Source organism: Gopherus evgoodei, unplaced genomic scaffold, assembly GCF_007399415.2.
Source record: "Gopherus evgoodei ecotype Sinaloan lineage unplaced genomic scaffold, rGopEvg1_v1.p scaffold_34_arrow_ctg1, whole genome shotgun sequence".
Taxonomy (NCBI): Eukaryota; Metazoa; Chordata; order Testudines; family Testudinidae; genus Gopherus; species Gopherus evgoodei.
This window is the reverse complement of record NW_022060016.1, coordinates 4,534,070-4,561,115: the sequence shown is the minus strand read 5'-3', so window position 1 is coordinate 4,561,115 and position 27,046 is coordinate 4,534,070. Positions and strand designations below refer to the sequence as shown.

The 27,046-nt window shown below is 49.1% G+C and overlaps 1 protein-coding gene across 6 annotated transcripts; it reads left to right on the top strand.

Annotated features, from left to right (window-relative positions):
- Positions 1–293: 293 nt before the first annotated feature.
- LOC115641447 (zinc finger protein 664-like) lies at positions 294–23,675 on the top strand. 6 transcript variants are annotated; one of them, XM_030544631.1, is made up of 7 exons: positions 294–356; positions 13,382–13,509; positions 14,899–15,701; positions 16,017–16,993; positions 19,463–19,589; positions 21,242–21,355; positions 21,935–23,675. In XM_030544631.1, the coding sequence occupies exons 4-7, from the start codon at positions 16,028–16,030 to the stop codon at positions 22,279–22,281; spliced, it is 1,554 nt and encodes a 517-aa protein (XP_030400491.1). In that variant the 5' UTR covers positions 294–356; positions 13,382–13,509; positions 14,899–15,701; positions 16,017–16,027; the 3' UTR covers positions 22,282–23,675. The 6 variants fall into 6 exon arrangements, with proteins under 6 accessions (XP_030400491.1, XP_030400489.1, XP_030400488.1 ...); XM_030544629.1 differs by lacking the exon at positions 14,899–15,701; XM_030544632.1 differs by lacking the exons at positions 294–356; positions 14,899–15,701 and adding an exon at positions 11,461–11,655.
- Positions 23,676–27,046: the final 3,371 nt, after the last annotated feature.

The following is a 27,046-nucleotide window of genomic DNA, read 5'->3' as shown; positions in this document are numbered from 1 at the left end:
GATTCTGTGGGGGAGGGGCAATGAAGGGGGGAGTTTCTGGGGTGCTGTGGGGGAGGGAAATGCAGGAGGAGGGACTTGGGGGGTCTTGGGTGCGAGGGGGAGGGGCAGGGGGGTCCCTGGCCCCGCCGAACCCCTCCGAGCCTGGCGGACCCACTCCGCTACGGAGAGTGCGTCTGGCCCTTTAAGAGCCGGCGCAAAGGCCGAGCTAAGCCCCGCCCCGGCTGAGCCTGACTGGCAGCCGGTCGCTCCAATCGCGAGCTGGGATCCGAGCAACGCGTGGCCATTGGGGCCGAGGCGGGGAGGCCCCCCCCTGCCCCCCAGCATGGAGCCGGCCGCCCGCGCGGGCCCTCGCGCAGGTGAGAGAGCGGCCGGGGGCTGCGCTGCGCTGCGCTGCGCGGGAGCGTGACGTCACGCACACGATGGAGTGACGTGCGGTGGGGAGGGGCGGGGCCGGGGTAGACAGGTAGTGACCCAGGGGCAGGTGTGGCTGGGGAGGGGCTGGCAGGGGCTATGGGGGGATAGGATATAGGGGCTGGCAGGGGCTATGGGGTAGGAGTAGGTGGGGATAGGGGCAGGCAGGGGCATGCGGGAATAGGATATAGGGGCTGGCAGGGGCTATGGGGTAGGAGTAGGTGGGGATAGGGGCAGGCAGGGGCATGCGGGAATAGGATATAGGGGCTGGCAGGGGCTATGGGGTAGGAGTAGGTGGGGATAGGGGCAGGCAGGGGCTATGGGGTAGGAGTAGCTGGGGATAGGGGCAGGCAGGGGCATGTGGGAATAGGATATAGGGGCTGGCAGGGGCTATGGGGTAGGAGTAGGTGGGGATAGGGGCAGGCAGGGGCATGTGGGGATAGGATATAGGGGCTGGCAGGGGCTATGGGGTAGGAGTAGGTGGGGATAGGGGCAGGCGGGCATGTGGGGATAGGATATAGGGGCTGGCAGGGGCTATGGGGTAGGAGTAGCTGGGGATAGGGGCAGGCAGGGGCATGTGGGGTAGGATATAGGGGCTGGCAGGGGCTATGGGGTAGGAGTAGCTGGGGATAGGGGCAGGCAGGGGCATGTGGGGTAGGATATAGGGGCTGGCAGGGGCTATGGGGTAGGAGTAGCTGGGGATAGGGGCAGGCAGGGGCATGTGGGGATAGGATATAGGGGCTGGCAGGGGCTATGGGGTAGGAGTAGGTGGGGAGGGGCAGGCAGGGGCATGTGGGGATAGGATATAGGGGCTGGCAGGGGCTATGGGGTAGGAGTAGCTGGGGATAGGGGCAGGCAGGGGCATGTGGGGTAGGATATAGGGGCTGGCAGGGGCTATGGGGTAGGAGTAGCTGGGGATAGGGGCAGGCAGGGGCATGTGGGGTAGGATATAGGGGCTGGCAGGGGCTATGGGGTAGGAGTAGGTGGGGATAGGGGCAGGCAGGGGCATGTGGGGTAGGATATAGGGGCTGGCAGGGGCTATGGGGTAGGAGTAGCTGGGGATAGGGGCAGGCAGGGGCATGTGGGGATAGGATATAGGGGCTGGCAGGGGCTATGGGGTAGGAGTAGGTGGGGATAGGGGCAGGCAGGGGCATGTGGGGTAGGATATAGGGGCTGGCAGGGGCTATGGGGTAGGAGTAGGTGGGGATAGGGGCAGGCAGGAGGTGGGGTTCAGGCAGGTGGTGACATGTGGGGATAGGGGTTGGCATGGGCTCAAGGGTAGGAGCAGGTAAGGATAGGGGCAGAAGGAATAGGGGCTGGACGGGGCCCAGCCCAGGAGTAGGGTTGGTGGGGGAGGAGGCAGGGGCCCAGGGGTAGGTCAGCATGGGGCAAGGCCCAGGGGGATACTTGCGGTCTCTGCAGTGGCTGTGCAGTGACCAAGGGGTGGCGCAGGGCTCCCTGCCAATGACCCAGGGATGGTGCTTCTCCCTGGGCTGAGTCTGTCCCCCTTGGAACACCAGCTCAGCACCGGCCTCTGTGTAGCCCTCTCTTAGTGAGCTCCGAATCTCTTGGACAGCAGCATCTGTAGGAGTTACATATGCCCTGTGCACTTCCGAGATAATAAAGGGTAAAGTGGCTGCAATTGTTCCTCAGTTCCCTCTTCCCATCTGTGGCAGCGAGAAAGAGCTGTTGAGTTCGCCTGCTACCCTGTAACAGTTTTTCTCTGAGCTCTCTTTGGATCAAGACCTATCCTGTATTTTGTCTTATGTTAACTATTTGAAATTTGTTTTACTCTTTCTTTCTGATTATTTAAAAAACAAAACAAACAAAAAAAAGCCATGTCCGCATCTAATGGCAGCCTTGCAGGCTTTGGGCTACAAGGCCTGTCCATCCTGTGCGGGACTCATCCTGTTAGCTGACAGCCACAGCCCGTCTTTTTTGCCTCAGGGAAATACATATCCCTGGCTGGTGTTCAGTCTGAATATGAAAATCCAATGACACCTGCCTCGAGTTTTACCTGCTGGAGAAATCCAAGTGGATCATCTCAGTTCCAGAAGAGAGAGGATCTTCCTCTAGATCATACCAGGCTCCCATGAAGTCATCCTCTGCTAGTGCCCATATTAGCTGGCGCACCACTGCTAAAACCAATGTGGACAAGAAGTTGATACCAAAGGAAGACTCAGCACTAGTGACCTCTGCATTTGTGACCTGGTTTCAAATCCAGCGCCAAGAAATGAGGGACATCAGAACACCGAGGCAGACATGGATCCAGGAACCACTCAGCGTCCTTCCATAAGGAGAGGTGGAGACAAGGATCAGTCCTCCAGGGAGAAGACTGCTAAGCTCTTTACAGTTGCACAGACTAGTGATCCTCTCTCAATCATGAGCTTGGCTCTGGAGAAACATGTCCCGGTACTGATCTTAACACCATCCATAGGACTGGTACTGATGTCAGCAACACAGGTGTGAATGGAACCTGCGGACTCCTTATTAGAGGAACCAGTGCTGACGATGTCCCAGGTACCACTGCCTCGATTGGCAGCAATGCATGTTCCCATCACAGCACTGAAATCGCCGTACAAGTTGGCACTAATCATTGAGGACATTTCTTCATCATCCCTATCTCCAGGGCACTCATTGCTGATCTCTAGCAGAGAACCCTTTCCTCTGAAAACAAGGGAAGACTCTGTAGAATGGATTAGAGGCTTGTCCCTCCAACCTCTCTGTGGGTGGCACTGGACTGGTCAACCACAAGCAAGCCAGCCATTTCTATATAACATGCTGCCATGGATATACTGGAGACCCCCATCCCATGCCTCTGGGAGCTGTTCTTCCCATCCTAGAAAGAGAAGATTAAGGTTCGCCTATGCATAGTCAGATTTCCATCATCTGTCTTGGGAAAACAGAAGCAGGGAGTTGAGGTGAGTGCATCTGAATGGGGGCACCCTCTCTTCATGTCCAGATGAAGCTGTCATCTCTGCCACCATCAGCTCTGGACAACTTCAGGGCTTTCCAGGGCCTGCTTTCCAGAATTGCAGAGACCCTGAATACAGAAACCTCTGTGGTAGAGGAAGAGGCACATATGCTGTTTGACAACCTGTGCTCAGTTACACCGGCCAGAGTCACTCTTCCGATTAACGATAGTATCCTAGAAGTCACAAAGTCACTGCGACAACACTCGCCCACAGCCAAACAAGCAGAAAGGCACCACGAGGTGCCACAAAAGGGTTTTGAACGGTACTTTATGCACACAATGCAGTGACCTGGGCCTCAGCTAGACTGTGCCTACTGTGAGGCGAGCAGAGGCAAACCAACACGCTGGAGGTTACCTTAAATTTTAAACTGTCCAACTGAAAAATCCCAGAAAGTTGGCAGGAACACTAATAATATAAGTAATGTAAAATAGCATCAAATACTTGCTCAGGAAAATAATAAACTTTAAATTACCATCACAGTAAAAGAAGGGGTTTTTTTACAACACGCTGTGTCACCCCAAGAGGGAATTGACGACTCTTCTTCCTGGCTGCAAAGTCCAGCTTCACCCCAGCTGTCCCACCTTTTCCTCTCTCTGGCTTTTGATGCTCCATTACTTCGATGCTATGATGACTGCATCTCTTTCCAACAGATGCACCTGCTCCTCAGCTAGAGGGCCATACCCCTTCCCAGGCGCCTAAACTGTATCCCTCTGTCAGTGTCTCAATGATCACCTCCCTGGCCATACGCTCTGTGCCCCTCGTGGCCAGTCTCCTTGTACACTGCCTTTCGTGGTCCAACTTCCTCAGCAGATCTCCTGTTTGGCTCAGTGTAGTCTCTTTTTGCCTCCTCCTTCGTGAAGTGCTTTCCCACTACCTATTCGATGGCAGATTCCGAGCCCCCTACCCAGCTTGAGCCTTCCTCTCGTTGACTGTCTCTCCTCCTAGGACAGCACTCTATGCTGCTGCGTTACATATGCAGGCCCTAACATTACCCCTTTGGTCAAAACTGAAGCAGGTACTAGTGCCAAGGCCAGGATTATTACATCCAGCACTAGGCTTACTGGTTGTATCTACTATTCGCGAAAAAATCAAAACAAACAAAAAGTACCCCCCAAGATGGGGATCCAAAACAACTAGACCTTTTTGGGAGGAAGGAGCATAGCTCTGCCTCACTCCAACTTCATATTTCAAACTGCCACGCTGTCAGGGGTTCCCTCCACACGCACTCTGAACTCTGGGATACAGATGTGGGGACTCGCATGAAAGACCCCCTAAGATTATTTTCTACCAGCTTAGGTTAAAACTTCCCCCAGGCACAAATTCCTTTTCTTGTCCTTGGATGGTATTGCTGCCGCCGCCAAGTGATTTGCACAAAAATTCAGGGAAGAGTCACATGGAATCCTTATCCCCCCAAAATATCCCCGCAAGCCCCTTCACCCCCTGTCCTGGGGAGGCTTGAAACTAATGTGAACACAGACCAGATCCTTTGTCTTCAGGACAATGAAAATCAATCAGGTTCTTAAAAGAAGAACTTTATTATAAAGAAAAAAGTAAAAGAATCACACCTGCAAAATCAGAATGGAAGGTACCTTTACAGGGTAATAAAAAGATTTAAAACACAGAGCATTCCTCTCTAGACTCAGCTTCACAGTTACAAAAACAGGAATAAAACCACCTCTGTAGCACAGGAAAAATTTACAAGCTAAAACAAAAGATAACCTAATACATTTCCTTGCCCTACTTACAATTTATGTGATTTTTTTAGATGGATTATTCTAGGTATATTTTCAGGAGATGTTGTACCTGTTTGGCTTCTCTCTCTGTCCAGAGATGGAACAAAACAAAGAGAACAACAAACAAATTCTTCCCCCCAGATTTGAAAGTATCTTCTTCCCTCATTGGGCCTTCTGATCAGGTGCCAGGTTATCTGAACTGTTTAATTCCTTGCAGCTGGGGTTCTAAGACTTTTGTACTGGTGACCTCTTTCACATAGCAAACCTCTGAGTGCGACCCCCCCTTATACGTTAAAAACACTTTTTTTAATATATTTAACACCATTATAAATGTTGGAGGCAAAGCAGGGTTTGAGGTGGAGGCTGACAGCTCGCGACCCCCCATGTAATAACCTCACGACCCCCTGAGCGGTCCCGACCCCCAGTTTGAGAACCCCTGCTTTACAGGTAAGGCAGTTCAGTACAGCTGCCAAGGAAGGATTTTAGCCTTCTTGGCAAAGTACAACTACCTAAGCTGGGAAAGGGTCACCCCATTTATCTTGAATCTCCCAGGAGTTCAAGGATATTATTATTATGGTAGGTCAGCTCAGGCCATATTGTCCCTCCAGGCCACTATAGACACATCAGACACAGCAGCTAGGTCCATGGCCACTGCTGGGACCATCAGGAGAGCCTTGTGGTTGCAAGCTGTGGGCCTCCCTAAAGAGGTACTGCAGGTAATTGAAGATCTGCTGTTTGATGCCATGAATTATTTAGTGTGTGTGCAGATGATGCTCTCCACTCCCTCAAGGACTAGAGGGCCACATTGCACTCACTACAAATTTACACTCCAGTCTCAAACTTTAAACCTTATAAATACTTGGGGTAGCCTTGACAGAGGGCATCCTACTCAGAATAGACCTGCCAAATATCTACCACAGAAGTGACCAGGATACTCCAGGCGGACACCCTCATGGCCATCTAGCATTGTCCACTCCACACTTGGTACCAGGCAACAGGTTTGAAATGAGAGTTGAGTGCCACAGTCACACCAGTGGAGAGTTAACCCCTCCTTTGGATGTCACTTTTCCCCATTCCATTGAGTTTGTGCTGCCATAGCAACAGACAAGTGGATACCAGATGTAATTGCCTGTGGCCACCCTGTCCAATTCCAACCTCTGCCCCTTTCCCTGTCCTTCAGGGACCCATCTCATAAGAATACTGGGGGAAAAAACCCAACAAGTTGCTTCCTGGTTTATCTAGAAGCCATAGAGGAAGTATCTCAGGAGTACAGGGGAAGAAGCTGCTATTCCTGGTATTTTCTTATCCTGAAGAAGAAAGGGGAGGTCTTTGTCCTACCCTAGGCTAGAGAAGATTCAGGATGGTGTAATACTTGCCTTCATCAGCCCATCCTTTGAGGCTCAAGATTGGTTCATGGCTCTGTCACAGTGTGGTCTTGGTCCATGACTACAGCATCTAGGTGCTACCATAAAACAAATTTATTATAATACTTACAGGATTCGTATTTCATGCTGCCTTCCACCTGGCTCACAGGAAGTACCTAGGGAGCCTAGTCATAACATGTGAAAGGGCCCAATTTTATGGCTTTGCTGAGGTGGCAGGTAGGTGTTAAAGCTCAAGTCTAACCAATTAGATTTGCCAATTTGATAAATATTATAGCCAATATTTTAATGGAATTTAATAATGATAACCCCTTTTCATTGAGTCTGGGGTTTACTAAGTTACCATGTATAGTACTTTTCAATCAGGACACTTAGTTATTCTTAACCAATCAACAAGTTCATTAATTCACCAAGACCCACATAGATATGCAATCAGTAATTTTATAGATTAAGTTCAGATAGCAGACGTTCTAGGCAGGTACTGAATAAAATGGATTCTCCTGCAAATGATTTACATAAACAGCATTGAGGCCAAGCAGTTATAGTACAGAACAATACAAATGGCTAAGATTTCTTATCACATATATTTATCAGCAATCAGTTCTTTAGTATCTCTAATATGTTTATCACACTTAAAGTAGTTCTCCAAGGAGTAAGGATGCACTTGTCTTAGGGCACTCTTATAAATGAGGTCCTGGCTATTTAGAGTGTTTGATTTGAAAGGGACTAGTATAAAACATCAAAAGCAATTACTTAAAGTTATTGTTTGTGTCTTTTGGTCCAATTTACTTGGTCTTACAGAGAAGATACATGTATAGCATTACTTAATTAAAATCAACATATGGTTCCTTAGGGTCTTACTTGAAAGAGAACTTATGGCAGCCTGCATATATGTGATGCTGCTTGGCAGTCTTCACTCGAGGCCGTTGCAGGTCTGGCTGAGATCTGCCTATTCTCCTACTAAGCACACAGCATGAGCAAAAGTTGTTCCCCCACATGTCTTGAATTGGTGATTAGACCCCAGAATTGTTTGAAGAAGGCCATCCTCCTACACATACACCCTCTGGAGATAATGCTAGTCATGGATGCCTCAGGAACTGGTTGGGGAGCCTGACTGAATCCCCTGTAGATTTAAGGGACCTGCTCCAAAAAGGACATGGCTCTTAGCTTGCATGGCATTCCAGCCTATTCTGTGCCATACCACAGTGCTGATACTAACAAACCACACATCTACAATGTACTTTAACTCCCAGCAGTCAGGAACAATCTGGCAGATTTCTCAAGCAGATGATTCATTCCCAACCAGGAGTGGTCAGTGATGGAGGTCTCCTTAATGGACAAGGCTGTTCTGGCTAGTGGGCCTGCTCCCGATGTGTGTTCAGTCTCCCACTTCCGGGTTGTCTGGACATATTGTTGCAGGGTCACGGTCAGACATTCCCCCTAGATCTGAAATAATTGCATCTGCCAGCCTGGATGGTGGTTGGTTGAGTGGCATGGACACAGACTGCTCCCTACTGGTGCAAGAGTTGTGCAAAGCAAGGAAATCTTCCCTGAGAATTTGTTCCTCAAAATGGTAGTTCAAAAAGTTTTAAAAAATTCTCTTTGGGGAAAAAAAGGTTTTGGAAAAATTCAGAATTTCACTTTGGAATTTAAAAATTTTATTTCTATTTTTTTTTTCATTTTTATATTTTGATTATTTTGACATGATTTCATGACCTGTCAGCAGTAATGTGTGCTATTGCTACTGACCTAGATTAATAGATGGGCAGGCCAGAAGGGACCATTGTTGTCATTTATTCTGATCTCCTGTATAACGTGGCCAGAGAACTTCCCCAAATAATTCCTAGAGCAGCTGTTTTAGAACAATATCCAATCTTGATTATAAAATTGCCAGTGGAGGAAGGGGTTGGAATGGGGCGGAGCGTGAGCACCCACCAGCGCCAGGAGACATTGACGCCTGTGGGTCTTATAGGTAGGAAGTTTCACAGCTGGAGCCGTGAAATTGACAAGAATGACAGCCAACAGCCCATATAAGTAACACAATGTCTACACGGACACTGCATCGCCCAAACTACACCGATATAAGCCTTACGCCTCTCGTGGAGGTGAAGTTATGATGTCAGTGGAGGAGGGCACTTACATCAGCAGGAGAAGGCTGTAGCGTGGGCACTGACATAATTAGGTCAATGTAAATGACCTTAGATCAACCTACCTGTAGTGTAGACCAAGCCTGAGTCTAAAATTGCTGTGCTGTAGTTTGAACCCAGTGCTTCATCCTGCCCTCTAGCAAGAGAGAATAATTTTTCTGCATCTTTTTTATTGTAGCCTTTCAAATACTTGAAGACCGCTATCATGTCCCCTCTTAATCTCCTCTTTTCAAGACTAAACATACCCAGTTCCTTCAGTCTTTGCTGATCTGTTTTGCATTCCATCCCTCTGATCATCTTTGTTTCTCTGCATCCTTTCTATACATTGGTGACAAAAATTGGATACAGTACTGCAGCTGAGGCCTAACCAGCACCTAGTAGAGAGATACTATCACCTCCCATGACTTGCAGGCTATGCCTCTGTTAATACAATTCAAAATTGCATTTGCTTTTTTTGCAACAGCATTGCATTGCTGACTCACGTTGAGATTGGGATCCACCACAACTCCCAGGTCCTTCTCAGCAGTGCTGCTGCCAAACCAGTTATCCCCTATTCTGTATGTGTGCATTTGGTTTTTCTTCCCTAAGTTTAGCACCTTACAGTGGTCTTTGTTGAATTTCATTTTGTTGTCTGTAGCCCAATTTCCAATTTATCAAGATCCCTTTGAATTTTAGCTCTATCCTCCAAAGTGTTTGCAACTCTCCTTAGCTTTGTGTCATCTGCAGATTTGATCAGTGTGCTCTTTAGTCCTACATCCAGGTCGTTAAGAAAGAAAAGATGTTATACAACATCAGGCCCAGAACAGATCCCTGTGGAACCCTGCTTGAGATCTCATAGAATATCAGGGTTGGAAGGGACCTCAGGAGGTCATCTAGTTCAACCCTCTGCTCAGACAGATTTTTGCCCCAGATCTCTAAATGGATTGAGTTCACAACCCTGGGTTTAGCAGGCTAATGCTGAAATGACTGAGCTATCCCTCCCCCTTTCAGTCTGATGTCATTCCAGTAATAGTTATTCTTTGTTTGTTATTGTTTAACCAATTATGTGTTAACTTAATGATAGTTCTACTGAGCCTGCATTTCTCCAGCTTACTTATCAGAATGTCATGTGGGACTGCATCAAAGGCCTTGCTAAAGTCCAGGTATATTATATCCACTGCATTCCCCATGTCCACCAAACCAGTTACGCTGTCGAAGAAGGAAATTAAGCTGGTTTGACATGATTTGTTCTTAGTAAATCCAGGCTGGTTGCTAGTCATCACCCCTTCAGCCTCTGGGTATTTGCAAATGAGATGTTTTATACATTGCTCTAGTAGATCCCAGCTATCAAGGTCAGGCTGAGTGGTCTGTAGTTCCCCGGCTCCTCCTTTCCCCCCCTTTTAAAGATGGGAACCACATTAGCTCTTCTCCTGTTTTCAGGACCTCTCCTGTCATGAGTTTACAAATATTATTGCCAGTGGCTCCAAGATTTCTCCAGCTTTTTCCTTCAGCACCCTAGGGTGAATAACCTCAGGCCCTGCTGACTTGAATTCATTCAAATGAGTCAGAAGATCTCTGACGTGTTCTTTACTTATCTCGACCTGCCTCTCTTTCTCTTTATTGTCTATGATAACTTCACTGGTCATCCAGTCACATTATGTTTTGTGTGACGACTGGAGAAAAGTAGGCATTGAGCAGCTCTGCCATCCTGTCCTCTTCCATTACCAGCTCACCTTTTCCATTGAGGAGTGGGCCCACACCATCACTGATCGTTCTTTCTGTCTGAGATAATTTGTAGAACCCCTTCTTGTTGTCGCTAATATTCCTTGCCAGCTGTAACTCATTCTTTGCCTTGGCTTTCCTGATTTTTTTTCCCTATATGCTCATGCTGTTCCCATATATACATCCTTGGTGACATGCCCCTCCATTTCCTGTAAGCATCCCTTTTGGATTTCAGATAGCTAAAAAGCTCCTTGGGCAGCCACATTGGTCTCCTGTAGCTCTTCTTATCTTTCCTTTGCATTGGACTAGCTTGCTGTTGAGCCTTCAGGATTACATCTTTTAGAAACTGCCAGCCCCCCTCTTTGACTCCTTTTTTTCCTAATTGATCTTTCCTATTTCTCTGAGTTGGTTGAAATCTGCCTTTCTGAAGTCCAGTATCCTTGTTTTGCTGTTTTCATGTCTTCCTTTCCTTGAGGATCTTGAATTCCATCAAATCATGATCACTTCCTCCCAGGTTCCTGACCACCTTTGCGTTCACAACTAATTCATCAATGTTGGTCAAAACCAGATCCAAAACGGATGACTCCCTAGTTGTGTCCTCAACTTTCTGAATCAGAAAGTTATCTGCTATCTTCCTCTGCCAGATTGAAGAGCCCATTATCAAATACTCGTTCCTTGTTAGTTCTCTCATACTTTTGTTCCAGGGACTCGGTGGCTTTTACTGCTCAGTATGAGGTCAACATAGATTAGTTATGTTGCTGTTGTATCATGACATAATATAATTGAAATATTCTTGTTTATTTTAATTTTATTTTTTAAATTGTTATGGGCAACTCCTACTTATTACTGCTTGAAATGTTGTATCTTTTTTAAATCAAAAGGCCTCCTGTTTGTGTTGTAACAAAATAGTTTTACACTTAGAGACAAATGCAACACAGTTGCAATAGATCTTGTACAGAGTAGGCCTTGTAAAGTATCAGTGGGAATATTATAGTCTGCTAAGTATTATTACCCTGTTTATATGAGTGTATTATCATTGTATATGAAGTTATGAATCTTTGCTATGTGTTTGTATCTCTAACATGTTGTGTTCCTGGGTAACACCCACAAGACAGATTTACATCAAGACCAGCCAGCCATGGTTGATGAGCTATCAAGAAGAATCAACTCTTCCAATGGGCCCCTCCTGAATATGTCTCAGAGAGCACATGGACAATGGAGGCCCAGTGTTTCAACAGGGCACATAAGACGTGTGATCCGTGACTCCATATTGGAGACAGTAACTTTCCACGTGCATGTGCTGAAGGTATAAATGGAGACTTTTTCCTACTCCACATCTGTGGACTATACGTTCTAACAAAGGGAAGCTTTGAACAATGGACTGAGAACCCCCAGTCTTTTGTGTGATCAGGAGAGACATACTACAGGCCAGCAGATTTAACATCACTGCTATTATCCTGATCTACAAACTCTGAAATCAACTGTAATGTATATAATTCATTTGAACCTTTTAATAACTCTCTTCTTTTATTATAGTAATAAACATTTAGTTTTTAATTTACTAAAGGATTGGCTATCAGCATGGTTTTTGGGTAAGATCTGAAATAGATTTTAACCGGGGGTGAGTGTCTGTTTTTTTGGAACTGGAAGAATCTAATACCCGTGATTTCTGGTTTTAATCATAATTTATCACAGAAGTCTGATTTGTCTGGGTAGTGCACGAGGGCTAGAGGGCCTGAAGGGTCTGTCTGTGGCTCCATAGTAACTAGCAGAGTATTTGGAAGCGGATATTTGTTACTGGCTTGGTGAAATCTTACGACAGCATATCCACCAGTCTGGGGTCTATGCCCTGTATTCCAGCAGTCTGACCTGAGATAGGTGCTCTTAGCTGTGTCCCATGCGAGGCAGCATGACGTTGGATTTGTGTCAAAGAGTAAAACTATCGATTTACAACACAAAGAGGAGACATTTTAATTATGCACTACTTCTGTATGTGTATGTGAAATAATGTAGAAAGAAATTTCCCAATGAAAAACAAAAGTTATTGAAATTTTGTTACATGGGACGTTGCGTTGAAATTGGCATGTTTTAGCATAAATAAAATTGTTGAAGTAACTTTTTCTGGCAAAAAACTGACAAATGTCTAGCCAAGCTCTTATCTTCTGTGCTGTACCAGCGGACAGTCCAGACCAGTGGTCCCCAACCTTTTTCGTCTGGCGGGTGCCAGATGAAGGACCGTGGCCATTTCGGCGGCAAGCGGCATCATCCAGAGGCGTCACCGCCGAAATGCCACTGAATTTCCGTGGCATTTCAGCGGATGCTCATCTGCCGGCCAGTACACAGGCACACTTAGATGCCCCCGTGGATGCCATGGCGTCCGCGGGCACCGCGTTGGGGACTCCTGGTCCAGACTAATAAACAGCTCTGTTACTCTAGCCCAGTAATGTTGTGCGCCTTACAGTGCTTGGCTGAAGTAGCCCCCACTTGGGCCGCTCTGAAACAGTCTTCCAGTAAGCAAACCACGCCCTGGCTCTCAGCAGCCTGCAAGGTGACCCCAACACACCCCTAGTCTTAAATTTCCCCCTAGAAATGTATGTCCTGTACTGCCCTGCCTTCTCCTGGACAATACAAATTATATTAATCTGCTATTTCTTTAATAGAATTAATATGCGCATAACTTGCCACCCCAAATGCAGATTCCCAGACACTTCAATTTAAACACACTGGATTAGACAAAATGATAAAACAAGTTTATTAACTACAAAGAATATAAGTAATGAGGCATAAAAGTCTGAAATGGTTATAAGAAAAATAAAGATAAAATGTTCACTAATGTCTAATTTAACAAACTATCAGATTCAAGCAGTTTCTCACCATATGCTGTCCGCAATCTTACTGGCCAAATTCTGCAGGTTAGAACCCCTCCCCCAGACTCCAACGAAGGCTTCTTTTGTTGTTTCAGATGCATTGAATATGATGGGAAGGGAGAGAGAAGGGGGGTGCTTTGGTGTATTTGACCCTCTTTTTTATAGTTTCAGCCCCTCTTTTGAGAGTCATTTCCAGCTGGGCTCCAGGAGCAGTGTTCCCTCTAAGCTGCACAGCTGCCCAAGAATCAATCAAGTGCTGCACACTGATTAGTAGAGCCGCGCACATCCAGCACGTGAGTTCAAGTGCACCTCCCCTCGCTGCTCTGCAGCCGCACTGCTCCTGACCTCTGCCTTGGAGCCCTGGCCAGCTGATCCCTGGGACCCTCTTGAGGGCTGTGCAGAACAGGGGCAGGGGGAGGGAGGCGCTGATGTCAGGGTGTTCCTCTCCCTCTGTCTATGTACCCCATCTCTGCAGAGCGGGAGAGGAGGGACAGGACTCAGGAGCAGGATGGAGCTCCTGTGATCTGAACTAGCCTTCTGGTGAGTGTCTCTGTGCTTAAAGACACAGTGCACAATCTCTCATAGACTTCCCCAGCAGCCAGTGCGCGTACCCACCCACCCACACACACACACACACATAGTCTCTCTCTCTCTCACACACACACACACACACACACACACACACACACACACACACACACACACACACACAGTCTGTGTCTCACACACACTGTCTCTCACACACAAACACAGTCTCTGTCTCTCTCACTCACACACAAACTCTGCCTCACACATACACACACACTCTGTCTCTGAATTAAGAACAAGAACATAAGAATGGCCGTACTGGATCAGACCAAAGGTCCGTGTAGCCCAATATCCTGTTGACCGACAGTGGCCAATGCCAGGTGCCCCACTCTCTCTCTCTCTCTCTCTCTTTCTCTCACACACACACACACTCTCTCTCTTTCACACTCGCCTCCTAACACATACTTGTGTTGTTACTTCTTGGGTACTTCCTTCAGTGCATATATATTCTGTGTAATTTTATTCTTTCAAGGTGCTGTTGGTTTAGTTTTTTGATTGGTCTGTGCATTTCATAATTTTATTTCTCTCTTACGCTTAAATTTAATTCTTTGAGTAGTGAGTTCTAAAATGCCTCCTCTGTCCTGCCTGGAGTAATTATCCCTATCGGTAACTTTTTCAAAAATGTATATTATATCAAGGTTTTCTGTTTTACTGGTGGCACATAAACCAGGAGTGAAATAATCTATGTGGAAAGATGCTCCTGGCTGCATTTTTTCTCCTATTTGAGCTTTCTTTGTTTCCCTTCCTGCTTGATGACTCTGTTTACTGCTTAAATGCAAATTAAGCGGAACACCTGTTCCTTTGTTTGAGACAGACCTGTTTGCCAACCTCAGTTTGAGCAGGGCTGTGGGTTTGGAACATATGTTGTTCACACCACACAGTGGAATCTTATAACTTCACATACAGTGTTGCCACACGCTTTTTATCAAGATGATACTGACCAGCAAATTACAAATGATACCTTACAAGGCATACTTTGTACAAAGTTTATTACAGTAGAATGAATTAATACAGGGGTACATTCTGTCACACCTTTACACTGGTTAGAAGCATCAGTGATCTTCACTCTCTCATAGCTTGCCCTCTTCACGCAGCCTGTCACAAGGATCAGGTGAAGCTGAGACCTCATCTGAAGTTAACCCCCAATGTAGTCTCAACGTTTCATCTGAACTAGTCTGTCGGCTCATGTGTGATCCTTTCCCAAACCCACTCTCTGGACACTTCAGGGGCACTACACTGACAGAACAAAACCATCTATCTCCTTGTCTCTTCATAACCATCTCCAGTGCTTTGAGAGGGCAGGCTCTTTCGTCCCAGAGGATATCCATACCTCGATGTAATGCCAGATGGCTGGTGGGCCTCTCCCTCCGGCCATTGAGGCTCACTCCGCCGCAGGACAAGCCACATCATCTGCTTGTATCTGAAATCTGCAAAGCAGTGACACGGGGTAACCACCTGAGCTTCGTTAAGCACTCTGCGCTTGACTTAGCTGCGGGTCAGATGCCACGAACCGGAGAACAGTTCAGCTAGATCAGCTGCCTTCCAGATGGAACACTGCTTGCCAGCCACCTCCAGCAGGATCCACATTGATGTGTTTTTGAAGCAGTGAGAATGGTCACTTACCCTACGGTAACTGGTTCTCTGGGAAGTTATCAGTATGGATCCACCCTCCAACCCTGCTTGTCTGGAGCCCTCCCCCTGCAGGATTCTGAATTAGGGGAACTAAGGGGCGGTTACCACCTTTCCACGCTTTATGGAGCTCTCAGATTGGAGCGCAAGGAAGTGCATGGTGCATGCATGGCCATGACGGCCATGGCCATTCAGGTCTCATCTCCTGCACACCTACACTCGAACCCACCTTGACAACAGCATCTCAAAGAACTGCAATTATGGTAAGGTAAGGAATGGTCCTTTGCATGGAGGGGGCCATTAGTGCCACGATTTGAGATTTTTTTTTTTAAACTTCAAATGAGGAGGCAAAGAGTAGGAGCCCTGACAGCTGCTCCCCAGGCCTCTTCCTAGTGTTAAGGTGCTTTCTGTCTTTGTACTATCCCCTCCATGTATTCTCTTCCATCCAAGGAAGGATTGGGAGATTCACCGCTTCGGTTTAAACTCTTATGAGTGGTGATTTATTGGTTACAAACCTTTCCCAAATGTGTCTGTCTCCACAGCCCAGGGAATGACTTGTGTCTGGATTCTGTTTTTCTTGCAGATGAGAATGGGATGAGAGCTGACAATGAGGAGGCCGGGCTAGCTCAGAACACTCCTACGACAGTGGAATCGCTCATGGCATTAACAGAAAGGTTCAGAGAGCGTGATTCCCAGGGTCCCGGCAAAGAGGATTCCTCTGGGAGTCCGAGCGGGACACGGTGGCAGCAGGGAGACACTGTAGGGAAGAGACAGAGTAAATCTGACTGGGGCCAGCCAAAGAGTAAGCCAAAAGAGAAGCTCCATCAGTGTCCTCAATGTGGGAAAAGTTTTGGGCACAGCTCACACCTTATTACACACTGGAGAGTTCATACAGGAGAGACACCCCATCAATGCGCCGAATGTGGGAAGAGGTTTAAGCACAGGTCCTCGCTCAATACACACCAGAGAGTGCACACAGGAGAGAAGCCCCACCAGTGTCTTGAGTGTGGGAAGAGCTTCCGGCACAGCTCCCACCTGATCACGCACCGGAGAGTCCACACAGGAGAGAAGCCCCATCAGTGCGCTGAGTGTGGGCGGAGATTCCGGCACAGCTCTTCCCTGAACACGCACCGGAGGGTGCACATGGGAGAGAAACCCCATCAGTGCACTGAGTGTGGGAGGAGATTCCGGCAGAGCTCGCACCTGATCACCCACCAGCGGGTCCACACTGGAGAGAGACCCTACCAGTGCGCCAAATGCGGGAAAACCTTTGCTGGCCTCTCCGCGTTCGCCACCCACCAGTGGATCCACACTGGAGAGAAGTCCCATGCATGCGCCGAGTGCGGGAAGCGGTTCCGGCACAGCTCCTCCCTCCATGCCCATCACCGAGTGCACACTGGAGAGAAACCCCATCAATGCGCTGAGTGCGGGAGGCGATTCCGGCAGAACTCGCACCTGATCGCGCACCGGAGGGTCCACATGGGGGAAAGTCCCTTCCGCTGCCCGGGGTGTGGGAAAGGATTTAGCCACGGCACAGACCTCATTCGACACTGCAAGAAGGTGAGTCCCCCGGCTGCCAGGGCAGGGGCGGGATACAGGAACACTGTGACATTACCCAGGATACAATCTGGACTGATGGACATCTGTGTCACTTCAGTTCTCCAACCTGGGGTGCCTTTTATACTGTTTGAGAGCTAGCACTCCTGGTCTGCTCACACACAGCCTGCCGAATGTACGTTGCCCCCACTTATAGTGTCTGAGTGCTGCAGCTGGCCACTTTTGATTTACACTGCAGAGCACCACCAGCAAACTCCCAGTCCTGGACTGTCCCAAGAAATGTATGTCTTGGACTGCCCAGCCCTCTCCTGGACAATACAAGCTCACACAAAGCTCATCATTTTGTTAATAGAAAATGAGATGCTTAAGTCCTGTTATCCCACACGGAGTTTCCCAAACACTTCAGTTCGAACACACTGTTTTAGATAAAACAATAAACAAGTTTATTAACTGCAAAAAGATTTTAAGCGAATATAAGTAATGAGGCATAAAAGTCAGATTTGGTTACAAGAAAATAAAAGAAAAGCACAACTACACCTCTACCCCGATATAACGCGACCCGATATAACGCGGGTTCACATATAACATGGTGAAGCTCTGACACGCTGCTCTGAGCAGCGTGTTAAGGGTGCCGGACCAGGCTGGGGCCGAGGGGTTTGATAAGGGGCAGAGGGTCTTGGGGGCGGTCAGGGGCTTCCCCTCCACCCAGGGTCTGGGGGGAAGGAGCTGAGGGAGGGCACTTTTGGGGACCCCGCAGTCTCGGAGTGGCCCAGGGAATTAGTGGAGGGCCGGGAGCAGCCCACTTTGCTTCCCTCGCCCCGGCCCCAGACGTGTCACTTGGGGGAGGGAGCTTGGGGGAAGGGATCCCCCACACACTCACCAGCAGCAGCGGAAGCAGAGGAGCCCAGCCCCAGCCTGCTCCACTCCGCCAGCTCCCAGCAGCAGCACTCCACTTTCTGCTGCAGGTGAGTACAAAGGGGGCGTCCTTTCCCCAACCTACCCGCACTCACCGGCAGCAGGAAGTGGAGCACCACATCTGGGAGCTGGCAGAGTGGAGCGGGCTGGGGCAGCCTCGCTCTGCTTCCCGCTGCCGGTGAGTGCGGGAGGTGTCCTTTTCCCAACCTCCTTGCACTCACCGGTGGCGGGAAGCGGAGCAGCCCAGCCCCAGCCAGCTCCACTCCGCCAGCCCCGTCTCTCTCACCAGGTTACAGCAGTCATACTTGCTGAATTTCTTCCCGTCAGGATCCCTCCTCCAGTCCAAAGCTGTTTCCTTTGTTCTCCAGATGTTGTGGATGCCATGGGTAGAGAGAAAGGGAGGAATAATTTGGGGCATCTGCTTTCCCTTATCGTTCTTTCTCTTCTTTGAGAATCATCTCCAGCTAATGTTCAGAACAGAAAGTCTGTGTGGATGGGAACCCCCAGCTGTTTCTTTATCAAGATGTAGATTTCCTCCCCCCACACACACAACCTCTTTCCTGCGAAAGAATGGCGACTTTACCAGGTGATGCTCTGTTTGATTTTTTTGACACCTGGCTGAAGTGTCGGGTAGCCTTTTCTCTCTGGGGAACTGGTTTGTGACTGCTCCCCAGACATTGAATATGTCTTAGTAACATCATAAAGTAGAATCTTATAACTTTATGTGCATACATATTTTACCAGGACGATAATTTTCAGTAAATTGTGAGTTTTCAAATGATACCTCACAAGGCATACTTTGTACAGAATTTGTCATAGTCCTGTAAAAGAGGTGAATGTAGTAGTACAGACTGTCACACACTCTCCTCCCCAAAGTGGTACAATCTGTTCCTGGGCCTTAGGGCTTATCTACACATAAATGTTAATCCAGAATGAAGTAAGGTGTGAATTTAAATGGATTAACTATCTCAGATTAATTTGACATGTGGATGCTCTTATTCTGGAATAAATGTGCTTTATTCTGAATTAGCTTAATCCCAAAGTGAATTAAACTAATTTGGAATAAGGCATGCTTATTCTGGAATAAGAGCCGGAATAATCTGAGCCCTTAGAAAGGCAGCTTTCTCTGTTGCGGTAGAACTGTTTCTCTGCCTGTCTTGTCCACTTACAATAATAAATATTTAAACCCAAACTAGGGTTTGGACAGGGCCAGAATCCTCCTGTCTCAGGGCATGAACTGCCTTCTAACTACTAGGGGAGAGGAGAAATTTCCCTGGGGGCAGGGCTCCCATAACTGTCTCTTGTAGGGTTTGGGGCACCTTCTTCCAAACTGCTGTCAGAGACTGGATAGCAGGCACCGGGCTAGAGGGAGCCCCAGGTGCTTTGAATCCAAGGCCAGAGCCACAAAGGCATCACTGCCTCTTGCCTTTTCCCTCTCAACAGAAAGCAAAGCTGCACAGAACACGCAGTGCAAGCCCCTGCTGCTCCATGCGCGGATGAGCAGCGGGGCAGGCCCGGGAGAGGCAGGCACTGAGAAAGGGGCATTTGTTCTTCCAGGTGCCAGTGACGTTTGCAGATGTGGCCGTGCACTTCACAGCGGCAGAGTGGGCCCTTCTGGGCGACAGCCAGCGGGAGCTCTACCGGGACACGATGCTGGAGAACTATGGGAACATGGCCTCTCTCGGTAAGGGATTTGCTTCTCTAGGCCTTGGCTCAGGTTTTCTCATCATCCCTTAGACTTCCTAGGGCTCAGCTGTAGTCCCCAGAATCTGTGTGAGAGGCTGTCACCCCCCACTCCCAGGGCCACGCCAGCAGGCGAGGGGACAGGCCAGCTTTCCTAGGTTTGCAGCCTTTAAGGGCAGATGGGTTCATTAGTTCGTCCAGTCTGACTTCCTGTGTGTCACAGGCCCTGACATGTCACCCCAATACCCCTATTTTGAACCCTGTGACTTGATCCACTGCACTATTGTGAACCAAAGGCAGAGAACAGGAGAGATCCAGGCATCACCAGCACCTGAGGCCCCTGCAATGGCAGGGAATTGGTTAGGGGTGATCCGAGCAGGCGAACCTCGTCCCATGCTGCAGCGGAAGGTGAACACCCCCCACACACACACACACACGGTCCTTGCCTATCTGACCAAGGGGAAGATTCCTTCCCAACCCCAAATCCAGCATCGGTATGACCCCGAGTGTGTGAGTGAGGGAGAAGCCTGGCATCTAGAGAGAGGATTCTCTGCATCACCTCAAACCACCAGCCCACCCCAACCAAGATCCTGTCTCTCGCTGTGGCCAGAACTCTGATGCTTCAGAGGAAGATGGAAAAATTCCCTAGATTACGATTGAACATCAGTGGGAGGAAAATCCTTCCTGACCCCTTCAGGTGCCTGGCTGAAGCCATGCAGCTTGAGGGTGGTTTACAGTCATTAGGATCTCCAGCACGTGTTCCCAGAGCACAGCATTGTGCTTGTAAGAGGAGGTTTCTGGGTGTTTTGCCTACTACCCATATTCAGAAAGTCCCACTCCCTGCCTGGGCTCGACTGCGGAGGGAGAGGGGGGACTCTGGTTTGTTCACCTCTGTCCCTGGCAACTGGGGTGACAAGGGGCCGCCCTCTGTCCTTCTCCCTGCCCGTCTGCTAGGGAGAGTGGGTCGGACTTGTCTGGGGGAAGGGGGAGGCACAGGGAGAGAAGGGGCCACCCTCTATCCAGGCCATGCTGCAGAGACAGGGGCAAAGCGAGCCGGAGCACTGCTCCCTCCCTCCGGCTGCCGAGCCCAGGCTGCCTCCCAGCCAAGCTCCCTCAGGCAGACGTGGCTGTGTCCTGCTCCCTGCCTGGCTGCCAGGGAGAGTGAGTCAGACTTGCCGGGGGGAAGGGGGAGGCACAGGGAGAGAAGGACAGAACCCCCGGGGTCGCTCCCTGCAGGAAACATGGGGCGGGGAGAACACGGCGGCCCCGGACTGTGCGGCAGGAGGGTCACTTGGCAGGGGAGACATGTGGGGTGGTCACATGTCCTCCCTTTTAACTTGTGGCCCCCCCCATCATAACTTGCCCCCAGAGGGGGAAGGACAGTAGTGCCAATGCAGGGATTGGATTTACCTCTGAGTTGGAGATAGGAGGTCCATTGGTATTTAGCAGAGGCGTTGGTGTCTTAACAGGGGCACTTCAACTCCCCTCGCAGACACTTCGCCTCCCCAGAAGGCTTCCGTGGTATTTCCCCAGCTGTGCGGATCCCACGTCCTTGTGGGCATGGGAAGGGTGGCTGGGGCCAAAATAATGGAACAGTGACAGCTGAGACATTTGGCAGGCTGGGACCTTACCTGCGGACTTTCCCATGAGCAGGGATTCCTATTCACAAGCCCGACATCATCTCCTGCCTGGAGCGAGGAGAGGAGCCCTTTGTCCCCGCTGCCCAGGGCCTCGAGGAACCAGAGATCCTGAGAGGCATCTACACAGGTGAGGGATGAGATAAAACCGCTCCAAACACATGGATGAATGAAATGAAATGTTGGGACCCTGGGAAAGCGGCGTGAGGGCCCCCAGCTCTGCCACCCCTTGTGAGCTCTGCGGAGGCAGGTCTTGGCCGGAGAGGTGCAGTGTTTGCCTTGGCTCTGAGCAGCCCCTTTCTGCCTGGGGGGATTCACTGCCTGATTACTAGAGAGTTCTGGAACCATAAATCAAAATATAAATGTGGAGTCCTGAGGCCAGAAGGGACCATTACACCCGTCCAGTCTGGTCTCCTCAATCACCCAGGCCAGAGAACCTCCCCTGAAGAATCCTGATCCGGCCCTAGGGCTAGTGACTGAGCCAGAAAGGATCTTAGTGTTCGAAAGAGAGAGTCACCCCTGCAGCCCCCCACCACTCTGGCGCCTTCCCTTCACTGTTCCCTTTCTTAGCTGTCCTTGCCCATCTCCTCCCCTCGGCAGATGCATGTTGTGCGTTGGACTCTGGGTTTCGTGCCCTGGGAGCAGTGTTTATCAGTGACACACCTGTGGGCAGTTCCTATTCCCGATGTTCCCTGTCTCCCACCCCCAGGGGACGGTTCGTGCCCGGATGGCCTCTTTATCCCAGATGATGACGGGATTGTGTCTCCAACTCGAGAGTCCTCATCTGGGAATCCCGACTGGAGAGCGAGCAAAGCAGTGGGCACCCTCTGGAGCTGCATGGAGAGAAACCCCCTCCGTGCACTGACTGTGGGGGGCGTCACAGCTGGTGTTGCATCAGAGACTCCCCGCCGGATAGAAACCAGCAGGGACATGTGCCCTGGGCCCAGGGGGCCCCGTCCCACCAGACATGTTCTGCATCACACACCATTCGAGGCATGTGAGGTCAGCCGTGAGTTGTGGGCTCAGGGAAAGGGAGCACATTCATGGGGTGATTAATTGCTTGGGAATCCTATAACAGGGGGACATTGGGGTGGAAACCAGAGGAGAAAGATTCCTGGCTGACCTTGGGCAAGTCACTGCCCTGCTTTCTGCCTCAGTTTCTCTGTCAGTAAAATGGGGATAATGTTACTGACTTTTGTCAAACACTTTGCAGTCTAGTGATGAAAAGCACTAGACAAGAGCTAGGTCTTATTATTATTTTATTTGATTTTATTATTAAGGAAAAGCATCTTGGGCTTATTGATCATTGCTTAGGTGCCAGTGATTGTTACTTGATTACATTTGTCAGGTGCAAACAGAATTATGTCCAAACCAATATAATTATATCTACTCTTGTACTTTAAATTGGCCTGTTTCACAAAGCTGAAAACAGTGACGAGTCAATGAGCTGGGAGAAAGCATTTAATCAGAAAATTGTGAATGCTATTTTGGAGTTGTTTAAGAACATTCTACTAGATGCCCCAAAAGCCCAAATTCCCCAAGCAAGAAAGAAGGCTATATTGGTGGGGGGAAAAACAACAACCTGGCTTAGAGGAGAAGCAAAAGAAGATATAAAAAAATACAATACGTAACATATGGGGGGAAATATAAATGAGACACTAGGAACGGTAGAAAATTGCTAAGGGAAGCAAAAGGACACAAGGAGATTATCTATGGCGAGCTGAGTTAAGAACAATAAAAACATATTTTAAGAATATTCAGAACAAAAGGAAACCTAAAAATAGTATTTGACCATTACTAGGTGGAAATGGTAGAGCTGACAATAATAACATAGAAAAGGAAAACGTGTTCAATAAATATTTCTGTTTTCCATTTGGGAAAATGCTAGATAAAATATGATAGTGAGAAATACTTTCTAGTCCAACAGTGACTAAGCAGCAGCATGTTAACAGCAGCTACCTTTAAAGCAGCGAATACACATAACTTGCATCTAGGAGTTTTAAAAGAGCTGGCCAAGGAGTTTGCTAGCCCATTAATGCTGTTTTTCGAAACGTCTTAATACACTGGGGAAGTCCCAAAGGACTGGAAGAAGGCTAATGTTGTGCCAGTATTTTAAAATGGTAAAGAGTTGACCCTGGGTAATTGTAGGCCTGTTAGACTGGCATTGATCCCAGGCAAAATAATAGAATGGTAGATGTCCAACTCAATCAATAAAGAATGAAAGGAGGGTAATAGAATTAATGGCAAAGCATGGGTTTATAGAAAATAGATCTGCTCAAACTAACTTGATATCTTTTTTTTGATGTGATTACAAGTTTGGTTGATAAAGGTAATAGCACTGATGTGGTATACTCAGAATTTTGTGAGGCATTTGACTTGTGAATTTTGATGAAGAAACTAGAACAGTATGAAATGAACATGGTGGCACCCATTAAATGGATTAAAAACTGGCTGGCTGACAGGTCTCAAAAGATAACTGTAAACAGGGAATCCTCGTGGATGCGTGTGTTTCCAGTGGGGTCCCACAGGGATCGGAGCTTGGCCCTACGCTGTGTAATATTTTTATCGTTGACTTGGAAGAAGGCAAAAAATCATCACCGATAAAGTTTGCAGACGATACAGACACTGGAGGAAAGGTAAATAATGAAGGGGCCAGGTCACTGATACAGATCGGTCTGGATCACTTGGTAAAGGGGGCAATGTGTGTTTTAATAGGGCCAAACATAAATGTAATTGAGGAACAAAGAATGCAAGCCACACTTACTGGATTGCGGGGGCTCTACTCTGGGAAGCAGTGACTCTGAAAAAGACTTGGAGATCATCTTGGTGAATCATCTTGGACAATCAGCTGAATGTAAACTGCCAAGGAGGGAGGGATAGCTCAGTGGTTTGAGCATTGGCCTGCTAAACCCAGGGCTGTGAGTTCAATCCTTGAGGGGGCTATTTATGGATCTAGGGCAAAAATCTGTCTGGGGATTGGTCCTGCTTTGAGAGAAGGTAGGACTAGATGACCTCTTAAGGTCCCTTCCAACCCTGATATTCTATGATATTCAGTGTGACGCTGTGCCAAAAGGGCTAAGGTGATCTTTGGACATATAAACAGGGGAACCTTGAGTAAGAGCAGAGAGGTTATTTCCTCTCTGTGTTTGGCACTGGTGTGACTGCTGCTGTAATCCTGTGTCCAGTTCTGGTGCCCACAGTTCAAGAGGGCATAGAACCATTGGAGAGATTCAGAGAAGAGCTGCTAGAATGATGAAAAGATTGGAAAACCTGCCTTGCCTTAAGGAGCTCTGTCTGTTTAGCTTAGAAAAGAGAAGGTTATGGGGTGGCTTGATCATAGTTTCTAAGTACCTGCTTCAAAGCAGATATTTAATAATGGGCTCTTCAGTCTAGCAGGCAAAGGTCTAACAAGATCCAATCTTTGAAATTTGAAGCCAGACAAATTGACGCTGGAAATAAGGCACAAACTTTTAACAGCCAACGATTGTGGCAGATTCCCCATAACTGGCCATTTTGAAACCAAGCCACTCGCTGAACTGTTTTGTAATGGATTGTGGGAGAACTTGTGTGTCCTCGGCCTGTGTGTGGAAGTGTTTTCAGCTCACCAAGTCAGTAAACAGGAGCCATGTGAGGAGCTTGCCCGACCCTTGAGCCCCAGAACTCAGGGAGACCAGACCAGTCCAGTCCAGAAATGGGGCACCAGTGTCATATGGAAACCGGCTGCCCCAGACTGCTGCAGACCGGTGGCTGGTCAGTTTGGTGGTAACAAGCCAACCGTTGGTGTTGTGGTGATGGAAAGTTGGGAGGTGATTGTTCCTGTGGTTTGTCCCCAGGTGGTGGCGATTACTAAGGGCCCCAAAATAGTGACTGGCTTTGAGCTGATGGCGTTTCCAAGTCATGTAGGACCGAGGTAGTCAGTTATTTTTTATCAAGGTCCAGAGTAAAAGTATAGTCAAGGTCCACACTCCAGAGAAAAATTCAAACAATAATAACGATAAGTAAGTAGGAAGATTTCAGGGTCCATTCAAAAGCATCTGGCCATCTGGATTTGGCCCATGGTCCACCTGTTGACTAACCCTGGAATAGGAGCCTTTGCTGGCACTCCTGTTCCCATGGTCTGCCTAGCACAAGGGGCCCAGGAATATGGCAGTTGGAAAAAAGCCTTTGGACAACCACAGAGGGGGATTCGTGGACCCAGCATGGGACGCACCAGCCAGGCACACGGTCCCAGAGCATTCCAGAGGTCTGGCATTTACCTGTTTCGACAGTTAGGGGCTTTGGTCCCTTCCCCATGATATGGTTATCAATGAGGTGTTTGTGCCCAATGTTGCGTGGATGGCCAGGCCCCCTGCCCTGGCTTATGAAGCTGAACCCTGATGAGAGAGCACCTGGCAGCAGAAGGCTCAGTCACCCCAGAGCAGATGCCGGCTGGTGGGGGAGTGCGCCTGGGGCAGGCTGAAGGCCCATCACCCAGGCCCTTGCCTCCCTGGGGTTAGTGGCTGCCTAAAAACCCATTGCTTGTTCCCGGGGGGTGCTGCCACTGCACAACATACACCAGGACACGGGCGAGAGCTGTCACCAGGGGTGGGTCACAGATTCAATGCAGGAAGCCTGACAATGGCCTCTGTTCAGTGGGGCTGGGTCTAAGACAGCAAGGGGCAAGAGGGACGCCCTGTGTGCCCCCAGCCATGTTCTGCAGGGGGAGATGAGATCCCGTGGAGACAGTGGCTCACCTGAACTGTCCATAGCTGTGTCTGTATCGTCTATCTGTGGCTCTGTTAAACTTCCCTCTCTTCGGGGGATATTGGAAAGGTCTGGGCCTGGGTCAGGTGCCATTTCTTCAAAAGGGTGTTGGGCTGGGATGCATCACCAGCCCATCACCCAGAACCTCGCCTCCCTGGGGTTAGTGGCTCCTGCCAGGGGCACAACGAAATGGGGCAGGGCAGCCCCCTCACCTTAGCCCCAGACTTTAGTACACATTCACAGTGCCAGTCCCTCTGGTAGGGGGAGACCAGTCCCAATCTCTCTGGTGGGAGAGGATGGGGGAAATATCCCGCCTGGTTCTGGTCTCCCTGGTGGAAGGGAAGTGGGGAGACTTCCCAGCCGGTTCTGGTCTCTCTGGTGGGAAGGGAGGGGGGAAACATCTTGGCCAGTTCTGGGGTCTCTGGTGGGAGGGAAGAGGGGGGGACATCCTGGCCGGTTCTGGTCTCCCTGGTGGGAGGGAAGTGGGGAGACATCCCGGCCAGGCTTAGTCTGTCTGATGGGAGGGTGTGACGAAGTGGGAATGGTTTTAATGTTTTGTTTGAATAGTGTGAATGCCTCAGTTTCCCCTGTGTGTTACTCAAGTATCTAGGTGGTAGGACAAGCGTGTGTGATTGTTGCAGAGACCCCCTAGTGGGCAGGTGTGAGTGCCGGCTAGCTGCCTGGGCACAGACAATTGCCGACACTCTGTAGCCTGGCAGCTGATGGCTTGGCTGCCCAATTCTACCCCCTTCCCTGAGTGTGTGCTGTGGGGGAGGAGATGGTGTGCGGGAGGTGCTAAGCACCAGGTTTTTCACTGGCGGCCAGTGAGTGCCCCAGCCCTGGAGCACCCGAGGAGTGAACGCCTGTGGTGGGAGCATGGGGGTCCCTAGATGGGGCTGAGGTGGCGCTGTCATCTGGATGGGAGGGGTCCTGTTGGGGCCAGGGCAGGGGTGGTGCCATCGTAGTCTTGGGCGGGGGTCTGGAGGGGTCCAGTTGGGGTGGGAGGGTGTCATCTGGAGGGTGAGCTTGGGGGTGGGGGGCACCATCGTCTGGGCTGGGGCACACCCTCATCTGCAGA